This window comes from Chiloscyllium plagiosum, unplaced genomic scaffold (assembly GCF_037043375.1).
Source record: "Chiloscyllium plagiosum isolate Xiang-an unplaced genomic scaffold, Cpla_swu_hap1 HiC_scaffold_22, whole genome shotgun sequence".
In the NCBI taxonomy this organism is placed as follows: Eukaryota; Metazoa; Chordata; class Chondrichthyes; order Orectolobiformes; family Hemiscylliidae; genus Chiloscyllium; species Chiloscyllium plagiosum.
Genome location: NW_028270160.1, coordinates 17,585,555 through 17,600,508, shown reverse-complemented (window position 1 = coordinate 17,600,508; position 14,954 = coordinate 17,585,555). Strand labels below are relative to the sequence as shown.

Sequence of the window (14,954 nt, the reverse complement as noted above, 5' to 3'; positions counted from 1 at the left end):
CAAAATGCTGTGGATGCTGAAGAACTGAAATGAAATGAAAACAGAAAATGTTTGAGAAACTCAGCAGGTCTGGCAGCTTTTGTGGAGAGAGATACGGTTAATATTTTGAGTCATTCTGAGTTCCAAAGAAGTCTAATTCTGGACACTCTCCATGGATGCTGCCAAACCCACTGAGTTGCTCCAGTATTTTCAGTAAAATTAGAATGAATGTCATGTGGTTACCTCGAGGTCCAGGAGGTCCTGGGGGTCCAGCTGGTCCAGGTAATCGAGGCCCTGTTACAAACAGCAGGTTTGATCAGAAATGTTCAATCAATTTCACACTCTCCTGTTAAATAGTAACTTGAATGTTATCCACAGGCTTGTTACATTAAACAGCTGTGAGTACCTAATTCTATATCGAGGGTAAGAGCCTGTGAGTTGGGTACTGAATGATTACCTCCATGGTCTGTTGAAACATCACTACTTGCTGCTAGAGGAGTAGGTAGAGTGAGAGGTGAGTGAGGAGTATTCATGGTGTCATCTTGAGGAGCCACTTAGCAGGGAGTGAACAATCACATAACTGGGAAATGTCATGAGGCCATTCCTACAACAATTCCTATGTCAAGTCAAATATCACATACAACACCAGATAATAGTCCAACAGGTTTAATTGGAAGCACTAGCTTTCGGAGCGCTGCTCTTTCGTCAGGTGGTTGAAGGAGCGACGCTCCGAAAGCTAGTGCTTCCAATTAAACCTGTTGGACTATAACCTGGTGTTGTGTGATTTTTAACCTTGTACACCCAGTCCAACACCAGCATCTCCAAATCAATTCCTGTATCATTCACCTCAGATGGTCAGTACTCAGTTGCTGCTGAAAGCTCTGTGACTGTTTAATCCTGAGCTGTGCTCTGCTCATGGGACTTACAGGACAGTTTCTGACTGAGTTGTTCATGTCAAACCCACATTGATGGGAATCTCTGCCAGCTGAACTGGCTGTTCTTAGATGTGATATCCAACATCTCTTTGCTGAGATGCCAATCAGATTCTGGAACTGAGCAGAGACGCACCTCTTCCAGGTCCCTAGGTATACCATCAGGTAGACTGGAGAAGATGGATTGGAGGTTCTCCAAGAGGAGAACATCTCTCAGCTTTCATAACTGTATCAGGTAAAACAACCTGAGCTAGAAATTCAGTGAGGTTTGTATATTGTCAGAATAAATGGGCTTCGCTCTCAGTGAGTCAAAAGGTCAGAGTTTCAAGTCGCAACACAGTACATAATCCAACTGACAAAATCATTACTGGTTCAAAGGGAATACTGCACTGTCAGAGGGTCAGTACTGAGGGAATGCTGCATTGTCAGAGGGTCAGTACTGAGGAAGTGCTGCACTGTCAGAGGGTCAATACTGAGGGAGTGCCGCATTGTCAGACGGTCAGTACTGAGGGAGTGCTGCACTGTCAGAGGGTCAGTACTGAGGGAGTGCTGCACTGTCAGAGGGTCAATACTGAGGGAGTGCTGCAGTATTGGAGGTCAGAATTGAAGTTGTGCTGTGCTGTAACGTCTATCGGAGGCAGGCCTGTTATTTATGTAACTCCCAAAAAAAAGAGAATTATTCTGGTAAACTATGAAGATTCCTCCCACAACCATGATCAATTAATACATTGTCTGATCATTACCTTATTGTATTCTGTTGGACCTTGCTCTGAGCAAACTGGCTGTAGATCAGATTTTTCTATCCTTTGTTAGTTGGATTTACAGATTGATTAAACATCTGGTGAACCCTAAAGATTGGCTCATGATAATAGATGGCTACAACTCCTGAGTCAACATAAACTGTCCCAACTAGGACACACCGTCTCCAGAACGGTTCCTATCGAACACTCTGAAACACAATCATGTCAAACACTCACCTGGAATACCAGCAGCACCGGGCAGTCCAGGTGGTCCCCGAGGTCCTTCGACCGAGGCCCCTGACAAACAGAGTGGAAATATCATCAGGCACGGATTGATATTGATTACCAATTGATAAAGAACACTCAGCTACCCTCTGCTGTGCATCCCTCATTCCTCCACCTCTTCCCTTCCCTGACGCCCCAGACCCATACACACTTCTCAGTTATCCTCCTCTGCCCCTCAGCTCCCCAATTTATTTCTCCCCACCTCCATATCCTCCCCCAGAGTGAAGACCCAGACTCTCCAGAAAGAAGAGCTCAGCCATTTGCCACTTCTTGTCATTCAGACAAAAATAATGTGCTCACCTTTAGGACCTGCAGGTCCTGGTGGTCCTGGGGGTCCAGCAATACTCTCGCCTGTGAGATAGGGCACAGAGTAACACAGGTTTAGCTCGGTTCCATGTTAAAATAAATGTATCAGACAGATCAAGAGAAAGTGAAAGCAAGGGAGGCAATGAGTCATGGAGGCAAAAAGAACAATCAAGACACCATGTAGATATCATGAATATTAATACTTTCTCTCAAATTTCTCTCGGTTTGATGGATCAGAAAAGGCTTCCTCACTGCCTTTTGTCTTGTACAATAACACTGTCAGAAACAGGACAGGAAGAGGAGATGAGCAAAAGGAAGAGAAAAACAGACAGAGGAAAAGCAATGAGAGGGGAAAGAGCATTAACCCAGACAGAGAGCAAGAACGATGAACTGGAAGTTTTCCAACTCATTGAATCCTCTCAGAACAGAACAACATGGGGTTAGGTATCATGTAAAGTTCTTGCTTTGCATTCCCAACACAAGAGTCTGAATGTTAAGCCCTGATAAACGTTGCACAATCAAGATGGTATGAATGGTGTGTGTTGAACTCTGTGTCCTCGTTCCTTGGGTTAAATGTTAGCAGAGTCTCCAAAAGGTCCTACAGCTTTCTGACATGAGCTGGCAATGGAAGAGGAGTATTTATTGTCAGCCGTTCATATTGAATGTGTACCTGATTGTCCTGGGGCTCCCGGTGGTCCAGGAGGTCCTGGTGGTCCCTGTACAACTGGTTTTCCATTTGACCCTGGGAAAGAGTGACATTGAAAAGGTTTAACCTCCCTAGAGACAACCAAACAATATTTGATGCCCTAAACACATCTGGGCAAGGCAAATATGTTAGCTGAAATCACAGATCAAACATGATCACATGGAATAGCAGAACAGGTTTGGAGGACTGAATGGTCTTTTGTGTTAAGCTATAATAGGTTCAAGGGGCTGAATGACCTCCTGCTGTTCCAATATAACAGGTACAAAGGGCAGAAAGGCATCCTGGTGTTAAGTTCTAAGTGAATGAATGAATGAATCACTAATCCACTCACCACCATAGTTAATGACCTTTCCTGGTGCACCTGGTTGACCTGTAACAAAAAGTCAACATTTAGAACATTATAAATATCCAACATAACAGCTCGACTACTCTAATCAATCGTCTCATTGAGAATTGCAGATTGAAGTCCCAGCTCAGAGATGTGACACTCTAATCTAGTACTCGCACTAAATGCAGTAGTGAGGAAGTGTTGCACTAAGGGAGTGCCACACTGTCAGAGGGTCAGTACTGAGGGAATACTGCACTGTCAGAGGGTCAGTACTGAGGGAGTACAGCACTGTCAGAGGGTCAGTACTGAGAGAGTGCAGCACTGTCGGAGGGTCAGTACTGAGAGAGTGCGGCACTGTCAGAGGGTCAGTACTGAGGGAGTGCGGCACTGTCAGAGGGTCAGTACTGAGGGAGTGCAACACTGTCAGAGGGTCAGTACTGAGGGAGTGCTGCACTGTCAGAGGGTCAGTACTGAGAGAGTGCGGCACTGTCGGAGGGTCAGTACTGAGGGAGTGCGGCACTGTTGGAGGGTCAGTACTGAGAGAGTGCGGCACTGTCAGAGGGTCAGTACTGAGGGAGTGCAGCACTGTCAGAGGGTCAGTACTGAGAGAATGCTGCACTGTCGGAGGGTCAGTACTGAGAAAGTGCGGCACTGTCAAAGGGTCAGTACTGAGGGAGTGCAGCACTGTCAGAGGGTCAGTACTGAGAGAGTGCGGCACTGTCAGAGGGTCAATACTGAGGGAGTGCGGCACTGTCAGAGGGTCAGTACTGAGGGAGTGCGGCACTGTCAGAGGGTCAGTACTGAGGGAGTGCAACACTGTCAGAGGGTCAGTACTGAGGGAGTGCGGCACTGTCAGAGGGTCAGTACTGAGAGAGTGCGACACTGTCAGAAGGTCAGTACTGAGAGAGTGCGGCACTATCAGAGGGTCAGTACTGAGAGAGTGCGGCACTGTCAGAGGGTCAGTACTGAGAGAGTGCGGCACTGTCAGAGGGTCAGTACTGAGGGAGTGCAGCACTGTCAGAGGGTCAGTACTGAGGGAGTGCAACACTGTCAGAGGGTCAGTACTGAGGGAGTGTGGCACTGTCAGAGGGTCAGTACTGAGAGAGTGCGGCACTATCAGAGGGTCAGTACTGAGTGAGTGCCATGTTGTGACATAGGGCAACTTTCAACTGAGGCCTTCACAAGAGCTCCTGTCCGACCTCTGAGGTAGCAGTCAACAATCCCATGTACTGGGCAGTATACAGCTTTTACCATAAACAGATCAACTAGTCATTACCTTACTACTATTGGATTTGCTGTGCTCAAGATGAGTGCTCCATTTGTCTATAAAATAGTCAATACTGTTTAAGGTGCTTAATTTGTTGTAAAGCGCTTTTAGACATCCCGAGGTCAGGTTGGTGCGATAGAATTGACAAGCCTCTTTTTACTTTGTGACCTCACACTGGAGGCCACCTTTCCATTGCCGTTAGCAGCTGAATAACTCAGAGCAGGATACCGGGTGACAAGGTTCAGTTGCCTTGCCGATGTTCATTCAGTTGATCAGACTGTGCATTGGCACTTGGTGTTTGGGAAGGGCCCCCTAACTGGATACTCTATAATGCAGCTTCTGTCACTCACCAGGAGGGCCAGCAGTTCCTGGTAATCCTGGTAAACCTCGAACTCCCGGTTCACCTGATGGCAAAAAATAAGAGATTAATTAATCATTTACCCATACCCCAAACTGCCTCTTCACCTATTGTCCACTTACCCCTTCCTGGCAGATTCATCTCTCCTCCCCATCATCTATTCCCTTATCCCAATACCCCTCCTCCACTCCACCTCCAAGAGATTTCTTCCCTCATTCAAACCCCACGCACACGACTCCCCCTCCCCCACTCACCCAACTCCCTCACCCCACTCACCCCAAACCCCCTCCCTCATTCACCTGATTCCCCCTCCCTCACTCACCTGACTCCCCCTTCCTCACTCACCCCAATTCCCCTCTCTCACTCACCTCAATTCCCCTCTCCCACTTACCTGACTTCCCCTCACCCAATTCCCTCCCCTTCCCCTATTACTCTAAACCTCCTCCCCCATTCACCCAACCCCCTCCCCCACCTCACTCACCCCACTCCCCCTCTCTTACTCAGCCCAATCCCCATCCATCATTCACCCAACTCCCCCCTCCCACTCACTCGACTCCCCCTCCCTCACTCACCCGACTCCCCCACCTGACTCATTCCAATATCCTTGCTCCATGCTCCCTCACCTCCCTCCCCTACACTGCTTTGTTCCTCCTCCCTCACTGAAGCCCCCTCTACCCATCAGGGGCATTTACCTCGGAGTCCACGGTGACCATCGGCTCCTTGAGAACCTGAGAAAGGAACAGAGGAGAATTGAGAAGTTCATAACGCAGTTACCGCCTGCAATTCCCAGGACCCCCAGTTCCCCAAAACTCCCAAAGTCTCCCACCAAAATCACCCAATAATCCCCAACACCACCTCCCCCACTCCCCAGAACTCCCTTGTATCCCCAACACATGTTCAGTGCATACTGTTCCCTGGTAGTGGGCCACTAACCCCAGGATCAGCCTGAATGGGTAGCGGTCACACAGACAATCTCTGTCGACTCTGACATTGTAACTCAGACACCCCAACACTGTCATAGTCAGAGAGGCAGGATTTCGTATCCGCAGTAGAGATCACAGTGCTCTTTCTTCTATTCGGAACAGTAGCTAAGATGTCAGGGCATCAGACAGGAGCACGCCAAGGATGAAAAAGGAGGAAGAAGAGGAGGGAAGTTGAGGTAAATAAAGTGGTAATTATTACAGAGGGCTTTCACAACTGTTAGGTGGTGAATAACTGAGAGAGACTGGCAGTGGGTAAAGGAAGGAAGGAGTGAGAGTTTGAGTAAATTGAGAATGTGGAGGATGTGGCCCGATCACTCACCGGTTGATCCCTTCTGCCCTGGTTCTCCTGCGACACCGGGCTGTCCCCGAGGACCTGGTTCACCTGCAGGAAATCCAGGAAAGGGCGGTTAATGTGGATGTAGATTGTCTGACTTTGCTCTTGCTCCGATTGTATGAGGCCCTCCTCAATTGTCAGGATCACTTTGGACTGGGAGAGAGAGAGAAGTTCCAGACACAGAGGCTCACTCAGAGCACAGAGAATAAATGTTGATGCTACAGCCCAACAGCACAATTCCCCTATGTTGTGCTGGAATCCCAGAATTTAAAAAATTCTCTCTTTGTGATTGCACTGATCCATCCCCAGAGGAAATAAATCTATTGTGGACACAGGCCAGTCAGAGATAAATTATATTATTGTTATCATTTGTAGTTTTTCTTCTATTGGTTATAAAAGTATTGCAGAAGTTGTTGGATTTCTTGGCAGTCGGGAATCATCCACCTGGAGAACTGAGTCCATTCATTTTCTAATTGGCTGTGTAAGTAATGCATTAGGAGGACAAGGTACCAAGTGACCAATAACAAGGTCAGACATGATCAATACGTCCAATCAGTGTTCCCGACCTTGCTCACAGCAGATCCCTAACACATCAACCTCAAGATCAGTATCAGGAGGGGAGGTCACCGCACAATTGTGTTCCTGTTACATGTGGGAGTTGGACTTCTGTTGAAGCATCTCAACCTCTGTCCCGTTAATTCACACCAGCTCAAAGCCTTGCCTGGCAATGGAATCTGACATCATCATATTCATGGCTCAAGAGCATTTCAAGGCTTTAGCAAAGTTTCATTACTGTTCGGAAACACTGTGGGCAAAGCCACCTCATTGAGTTCATTACAATAAAAGAAAGAACTACAAACATTGGAAATCTGAAACAAAAACAGAAATTGCTACAGCAATTCAGCAGTTCTGACAGCATCTCTGTAGAGAAAACAGATTTAACTCTTCTTCAGAAGATGCGTCATACTGGAGTCGAAACATCAACCCTGCTTTCTCTCAATAGATGCTGCTGGACCTGCTGAGTTTCTTCAGTGATTTCCATTTTTGTTATTGGGTTCACTACTTTCTGTGTTTCGTAATGAATGTTTCCCTGTTAAAAAAAGAGCTGCTTACCCTGTAAACCACGAGAACCCCTCTCTCCCATATCACCTGAAACAGCAACACAAGAGAATAATTATAAAACAAAAATCGTCAAGAATATAGGCCTGAGATTGAGGCTCAGTATTGGAATACAATCAGTGAAAGTCAATGGCCTGAAAAGCATTCATTACTGTAACATTACCTTTAGGCCCGGGAATGCCACTCAATCCTTTTTCACCTGGGAGGAAAGGAAAAAGGTATGTTGAAGGTGTCACGAAATGGCTACAAATGCGTCAATACAACAAGTGCCACTATGTAATGGACGGAATGACGCAGGTATCAGAGAAACAGGGGACCTTCAATAAAAGTTGCATTTTTGACATCAGAAAATGAGCAAGAGGGAAATAGGCCTCTCTCCCTGTGGTTTGCCATTACAAGACATGCTCTGAGGAAAACATAACATTGATGTGATGTGATGTGATGTGATGCATCGACCTGTGTGATTATCAAATGTTACAATGCAGGAGAAGGCCATTCATTCAACAAACTACCCATTCAGCCCAACTTTCCCAATTTATTCCCCAGTGTTATGCCAATTTTTCTTCTTTCAAACATTTATCCAATTTCCTCTTGAAATCTGTTCCCAGGTGTTCAACCTTCCAACAATTCCACACTTCAAAACCCTTTGTGGTTTTGAACACCTCCGTCACCTTCTCTGCTCAAAGGAGAACAATCCGAGCTTCTTCAGTCTCTCCACATAAGGGAGACTTATGGAACATATTGAGGGTTCAAAATAGCAGAAGCCCGAGAGGAGTATAGAATGTGCAAGGGGAAACTTAAAAAGGAAATTAGGAGAGCAAGAAAGGAACATGAAGGAATAATGACAGGTAAAATAAAGGAAAATGCTAAGTTACTTTACATGTACATTAAGGATAAAAGATCAACTAGGGAAAGATTGTTAAGCACCACTGGGGTATTTCATGCATACAGCCAAAGGGTCCTAAATTAACATTTTCTATCAGTGTTCACCAGTGAGTAGCATGATGTGGATATAGAAATCAGGGAGAAGGACTGTGATATAATTAAAGAAATTAGCACAGGAGGTTATGTGTGGTCTGGTGAGTTTGAAAGTAGATACATTTCTAGGCCCGGATGAAATATATCCTGAGCTTGTGTGTGAAGCAAGGGAGGAAATGGAAGGGGGACTGGTAATAATTTTCAATTTCTCTCTGCCTACAAGAGGTGCCAGAGGACTGGAGAACAGCCGATGTGGTATCTTCATTCAAGAAGGGATCAATGGATAAACTAGCAAACTACAGGCCTGTCAGCCTAACCTCAGTGGCATTGTAAGCGATTCTGAGGTACAGTTCTAATCTGCACTTGGAGAGGCAGGGATTAGTCAAAAACAGCACAGTTTTGTTGGGGGTAAGTCACGTCTGACCAACTTGACTGAATTTTTCCATGAGGTAAGCAGGGGTGTAGATAAGGACAATGTATTCAACAATGTCTACTTGGATTCCAGCAAAGCTTTTGATAATGTCCCACATGGGAGAGTGATAGCAAAGGTAAGAGACCGGGGGAATCCAAAGAAATTTGACTAATTGGATCCAGAATTGGCTGAGTGGCAGGAAGCAGAGCATGATGGCTAAGGGTTATTTTTGCAATTGAAAGTTTGTGTTCTGGGGGCTTCCACAGGGATCAGTGTTGGGACCTTTGCCGTCTGTGATATACTGTATATAAATGATTAGGAGGGTTGCTCAATAAGTTTGTGGATGACACATGAAAGTTTGTGGGGTGGTAAATAGTCATGGATTACAGGAAGATATAGACAGGCTGGTGAGATGAGTTAATCAGTGGCAAATGGAATTCAATCCATATAAGTGAGAGGTGATGCATTTGATGATTAGATTAGATTCCCTACAGTGTGGAAACAAGCCCTTCGGCCCAACAAATCCACACCGACCCTCCGAAGAGCAACCCACCCAGACCCATTCCCCTACATTTACTCCTGACTAATGCACCTATCACTACGGGCAATTTAGCATGGCCAATTCACCTGGCCTGCACATCTTTGGACTGTGGGAGAAAACCGGAGCACCCAAAGGAAACCCACGCAGACACAGGGAGAATGTGCAAACTCCGCATAGACAGTTGCCCGAGGTGGGAATTGAACCCGGGTCCCTGGCGCTGTGAGGCAATTTGGGCAGGACAAACAAGGTAAGGGAATACCTGGGACCCTGAGAAGGACCAAGGATCAAAATAGGCCTTGGTATGGTTGTCCACCAGTCTCTTAAGGTAGCAGGACAGTTGGATAAAGTGGTTAACAAGGCATATGGAATACTTGTCAATATTTGCTGAGGCATAGTTTAAGAGCAGGAATGTTATGCTGAAGCTAAGTAAAATATTGGTCAGGCTACAGTTCTGCAGTTCTGGAATCCACATTAGAGGAAGGATGTGATTGCACTGAGGAGGGTGCAGAGCGTATTGCCAGGATGTTGACTCACTGACTGTAAAGATGGCAGAAGCAGAAACCCTCATAACGTTTACGAAATATTTAGATGTGTACTTGTGATGCCAAGGCCATGAATCAAGTGCTAGAAAATGGGATGAGAATAGGTGGTTGTTTTTGAACAGCACATTCTCGAATGGTCAAAGGGCCTTTTCCTGTACTGTAGAACTCTATGACTCTGTGATAAATGGTAAATCTCCTCTGCACTTGCTCTAATGCCTCGGCATCCTTTCTAAGTGTGGGGACCAAAATTGGACACAATCCTTCCAGTGGAGTCTAACTAAAGGCATTTTAAAAATTCTTTAATGGAACATAAGCATTGCTGACAAGACTAAATTTTGCTGGTCTGTGAATGGAGTTCAGGTGGGCATGGTATAAATTAAAAAGCATTTCTGTAAAATAATAAAGGATGTGTTAGTGCATTTGGCACAGTGAATGTTTTTCAAATGGTCTTTCACATGGTTAGTTTGAACTTGTGGATTTCAACAATGAGCAATTTTGGAGGAATTATGATAGAAACATTCTGCAAGCAGTCATTTACTAAGTTTGAAGTTATTTTCTTACAGGTGATATTTTACCTTTAGAATCTTCCTTGTTCATTCATAAATAAACCATTCCCATCTCGTTAACATATCAGTAATTGGATGCTCCTGAGGGCTTACCTTTAGGACCTGGATGTCCAATGTCACCTTTGAACCCTGAAGATCCTGGAGGACCTACAGAGAGAGAATAATCTTGGATTAATGATCACAAATTACAAATAATTTCACCCACATTCTTCTCCTGCTAGATTCTCACTTCTCAACTTCCTCAGTTTCTAGGAAGTGACAGATCTGTGCAATGTTACAGAGTTAGATTCGCGCTGAGACACCACACAGTGAGAAGCTGGAGTCAAGTCTCTATGGTAGAGACACAGACTTCTCATTGAAAGTTTATGGATCATGGTAGACACTTCCTTGACCCACACCTACTTAGGTAGCTCCAGGCTAAAAGGGATGGTCTATTTGAAAGGCAACATAAAATGTTGCAGAGGTTGTTGTTATTGAACCAAACTTTCTCACAAAAGAAAGAGGAACTTGTATTTACAATGGATCTTTCACATTCTCAAAATGACCTAAAGTTCATTACAGCGAATGAATAACTGGTGCTACAATGACTGTTGTGCTGAAAAACTCCACCAAGCATAACCGATAATCTAGACAAAGAATTAAAAGCATGAATCTGTTCCACAATTCATAGCCACGATGAGACACTGCAAATGGTAGCTGGTATTTTGCTGTGTCAGAATTCCATTTTCATTCTCCAGGCTGCATTGAAGGATTCTTACTGACAAAACAGGATTCTTGCCAAAACTTCTTACCAGAAAATGAGAAAATCTAATTACCTTGAGGACCAACTGGTCCAGAGGCACCTGTCAAAAATAAAGAGGTTGAGTTAGCTCACACTGAGACTGGCAGATTGAAGAAATTGCTGCTTGGTGGAAATTAACTTTGAAACTTCAACATGACCAGAAATTTGCAAAGAGTACCTGCACTGAGTGAATAACAGAATCCCTATAGTGCAGAAAGAGGCCATTGTGTCCATCAAGTCTGAAACGATCCTCTAAAGAGTGTCCCACCCAGATTCACTCTCCTAACCCTATCCACATGACTCCACATTTCCCATAGATAGTCCATCTAGCTTGCACATCACTGGACACGACAGGATAATTTAGCATGGCCAATCTATCAAATCTGCATATCTTTGGACTGTGGGAGGAAACCCATGCAGATATGGGGAGAACGTGCAAACTCCATACAGGTAGTCGCCCATGACTGGAATCAAGCCTGGATCCCTGGCACGCTGAAGTAACCAGTGCAGTAGAGTATGTTTCTATTTGAATGACAATTAAGTTATTCAGAAAGCACAGAACAACCAGCTCCACAAGAGGCGCCACCAACCCTCATTCATTTTACCCCATCAACATATTCCTCTATCCCTTTTTTCATCACATGTTTATCCAGCTTCCCAAATTGACACTCTTCATCTCAATCACTCTCTATGACAACCAGTTCCATGTTCATGCTCTCTCAGGGTAAAGAATTTCCTCCTGATTTCTTTTTGTGACATGTTAACATTTACAGTTTTGGTCTTTCCCACAAATAGAAACATCTTCCCTACCTTTGCTGAACCAAACTCCTGAATAAAAGTAAGGGTCTCTAAACCCTTCCCCATCCCCAATCTTCTCTTCTCTCAGAAAAGAGTCCCAAACTGTTAAACCTTTCCTCAATCAATTCTGGTATTATCCTTGTCAACATCTTTTGTACCTTCTCGAGAATCTTTTTATGATTACAAGAGTAAATTGTTCAGATAAACTGGTAAACATGGAGGTGACACAATTATTTGATATATTCTGCATTTCACAGTTGTTTACCAGTGAGTTTATCATGTGATCCCTCAGTAGTTCTGATCTGTTGTGATAGTTAATTTACTTTCTGTCTGTAGAATATTTCACTATTTATTTTTCTATTTCTTGGTAATCTGTTTTTGTAGTTTCTCTTTACTTCCTTAATTTGTCTGTAACTTTTCTCCTAACTCCTTTTTGTACTGCATTTGGTTATCTTTTACATAACTGTCTCTGTAGCAAACAACAAGATTTCAAATTACAAATGGTGGGTTTGGTTGCACAGCGTTCCAAACACTCTCATGAGGTGCATCACCTGGATCGAATGATCAATTAAACTTCTGCATTTACCTTTCATTCCTGGTAGCCCTGGGGGGCCAGGTAGACCTGGTTCGCCTGAAAATACAAACAATATGTTTTACACTGAGCACAAACACTGATACAGAATAGAATCACATGACATCCTGAGTTTTTACCCCAACAAGAAAAACAATCAAAACCATCGGAATACATTCGACGAGGAGGATTGGGAACTCCAAAGAAATGGATTATTGGGAGAGAGGACATGCATACGGTTCATTTCTTGATTTGTTCTCAAAGTACAATTCTATTGCTCTGCATTCTTCATTTATAATACTGCCAGTGAGACAGTAAGTCACCTAAAACTATGAAATTTCTGCAGATTTCTCAACACCTTGGGGCTAGTCAATTCATGAAATATGGCAATGGTGTGAACCGTAATTGCCCAATGACCACATGACCCCTGGCTGAGTCAATAACAGAGGTCATAGACACACAGTCCTGGAACCATTCCCTATGGCATTCTGGCTCTGCACCAACAAATAGAAGAGAGTGCGGGGGATTGCCAGCTCTGATAGTGATAGTATGATTTAGGCATGGGGAGCCCATTCAGTTTATTTCTTGTTCCTCTAACTGTAGAGACTTGGCTGTAACAGCACATTTCAGTCTGACAGCCTTCAGCGACCCAGTAACAAACTGAACTGTAGTCTTAGTCATGGACTCATCAAGATATTTAGAAGCAAAATAAATTATTATTCTCCCTCAGCTGAAATATCTTCCTACCTCGCTCTCCTTTTGCAAATGACGCAGAATCACCTGAAGCTCCCTTCGCACCTTTCTCTCCAGGTTCACCTGAAAGTGAACAAGAAACAAATCAATGATCAATGATCATTCATCAATAGTGCCCCTATTTGCTATTGGTCAATAAATTTCCCCTGTTTCCCAACTGTCAGTAACTCCTCCATCCTCATAACGCTGTAATCAATAATTGGCTCTTACCTGTGTTTCCTTTTGGTCCTCTTTGACCGTCATGTCCAGGAGCTCCATGAGGGCCCATTGGACCTGTAGAGAAATATTAACATTAATAGTCATATGAATCACCCAATTATTTTAAAATACATACACAGATTGTCTGTTAAAGTTCCTCATTACGTTCTGTTCTGATATAACACGATAGTTCCATTCCCATGCGATCCCGCAATATTAGAAAATCACATAATAGCAACATAATTTAAATCAATGGGAGCAGAATCACATTATAGTCAATACAGGTGAGGAAAGTTCACTTTCTACGATTAATGGTTCAAAATCCTTCAATCCCCTTACAGCAAATTCGTGTTGAGGAAACGCACGTTATAGCAGAACCGACTGTCTTGGCCAATAATAGGGTCATAAGAAAAGAGGGTTTGAGTTACAAGGAGAGGCTGGATGTGCTGGGACTTTTTATCAGTGGAGTGTAGGAGGTTGAGAGGTGACCTTATCAAGGTTTATAAAGTAATGAGGGGTATAGATAAGATGAATGGCACGTGATCTTTCCCTAGGGTGGGGGATTTCAAGATTGCGGACATATTTTTAAAGTAAGAGGAGGAAGATTTTTAAAAGACATGAGGAGCAATTTCTTTTACACAGATGGACTTCATGTGTGGAATGAACTTCTAGAGAAAGTGATGGATGTTACAGTGTTTAAAAGACATTTATATAAGGGAATGTTTGGAGGGATATGGGCCAAGTGCAGGCAAATGGGATTAGTTTGATTTGGGATTATGGTCAGCATGGAATGGTCAGACTGAAGGATCTATTTCCTAGCTGTGTGACTCTATGACTCTATAACATTATAAATAGAACCAGAATTGGACCAATCGGTTCATTGAGCCTTCTCCATCATTTAATACGATCACAACTAATCTTGGGCCCCACTTTCCCACTCACTCCCCATTTCGCATATTCCCTGAGAGACCAAACGTCTGTCTATTCCAGCCTTAAATATATTCAATGATGGAGCATCCACAGTCATCTGGATAAAGAATCCCAAAAAATCAAAAGCTTTGAGTGAAGATATTCTATCCGTCTGAGGAAAGGGGCTGATCATTTAGGACTGAGACTTGTGTCCATCTCTTAGATTACCAAAGGGAGACAACCTTTCAGTGTTGCCCTGTGAAACCCCATTGGAATCTCCTATGTTTCAGTGAGATCACCTATCATTCTTCTCAACTCCAGGGAATAGTTACTCAATTTACTCAGCATCTCATTACAGGGCAAAGCCATCAGCCCATTATAGAACAAACCGTTATTCCAGGAAACTTTGCAGTACACCTCAAAGGCAAGGATATCTTTCCCTACGTGTGCAGACTAAAACTACACATTGTATTCAGATGTGATTTCCCTAAATGCCTTTATAATTGCAGTAAGATTTTTCTTCTCTGCAACCCAATCCCCTACAATAAGTGCCAACAAGCCATCTGCC

At 44.0% G+C, this 14,954-nt stretch overlaps 1 protein-coding gene across 4 annotated transcripts in view; it reads right to left on the bottom strand.

Moving 5' to 3' along the window:
- LOC122561259 (uncharacterized) overlaps positions 1-14,954 on the bottom strand; it is an 83,964-nt gene that overhangs the window by 30,305 nt on the left and 38,705 nt on the right. For all 4 annotated transcript variants that reach the window (XM_043712885.2, XM_087998808.1, XM_087998810.1 and 1 more), the window contains exons 23-37: positions 13,490-13,552; positions 13,274-13,342; positions 12,542-12,586; positions 11,192-11,218; positions 10,470-10,523; positions 7,501-7,536; positions 7,332-7,367; positions 6,204-6,266; positions 5,594-5,629; positions 4,894-4,947; positions 3,280-3,318; positions 2,913-2,984; positions 2,237-2,287; positions 1,889-1,948; positions 223-273 (exon numbers count right to left, since the gene is read on the bottom strand). In XM_043712885.2, the coding sequence (XP_043568820.2) occupies positions 223-273; positions 1,889-1,948; positions 2,237-2,287; positions 2,913-2,984; positions 3,280-3,318; positions 4,894-4,947; positions 5,594-5,629; positions 6,204-6,266; positions 7,332-7,367; positions 7,501-7,536; positions 10,470-10,523; positions 11,192-11,218; positions 12,542-12,586; positions 13,274-13,342; positions 13,490-13,552 (756 nt within the window). The remainder of the gene's footprint in view (positions 1-222; positions 274-1,888; positions 1,949-2,236; positions 2,288-2,912; positions 2,985-3,279; positions 3,319-4,893; positions 4,948-5,593; positions 5,630-6,203; positions 6,267-7,331; positions 7,368-7,500; positions 7,537-10,469; positions 10,524-11,191; positions 11,219-12,541; positions 12,587-13,273; positions 13,343-13,489; positions 13,553-14,954) is intronic.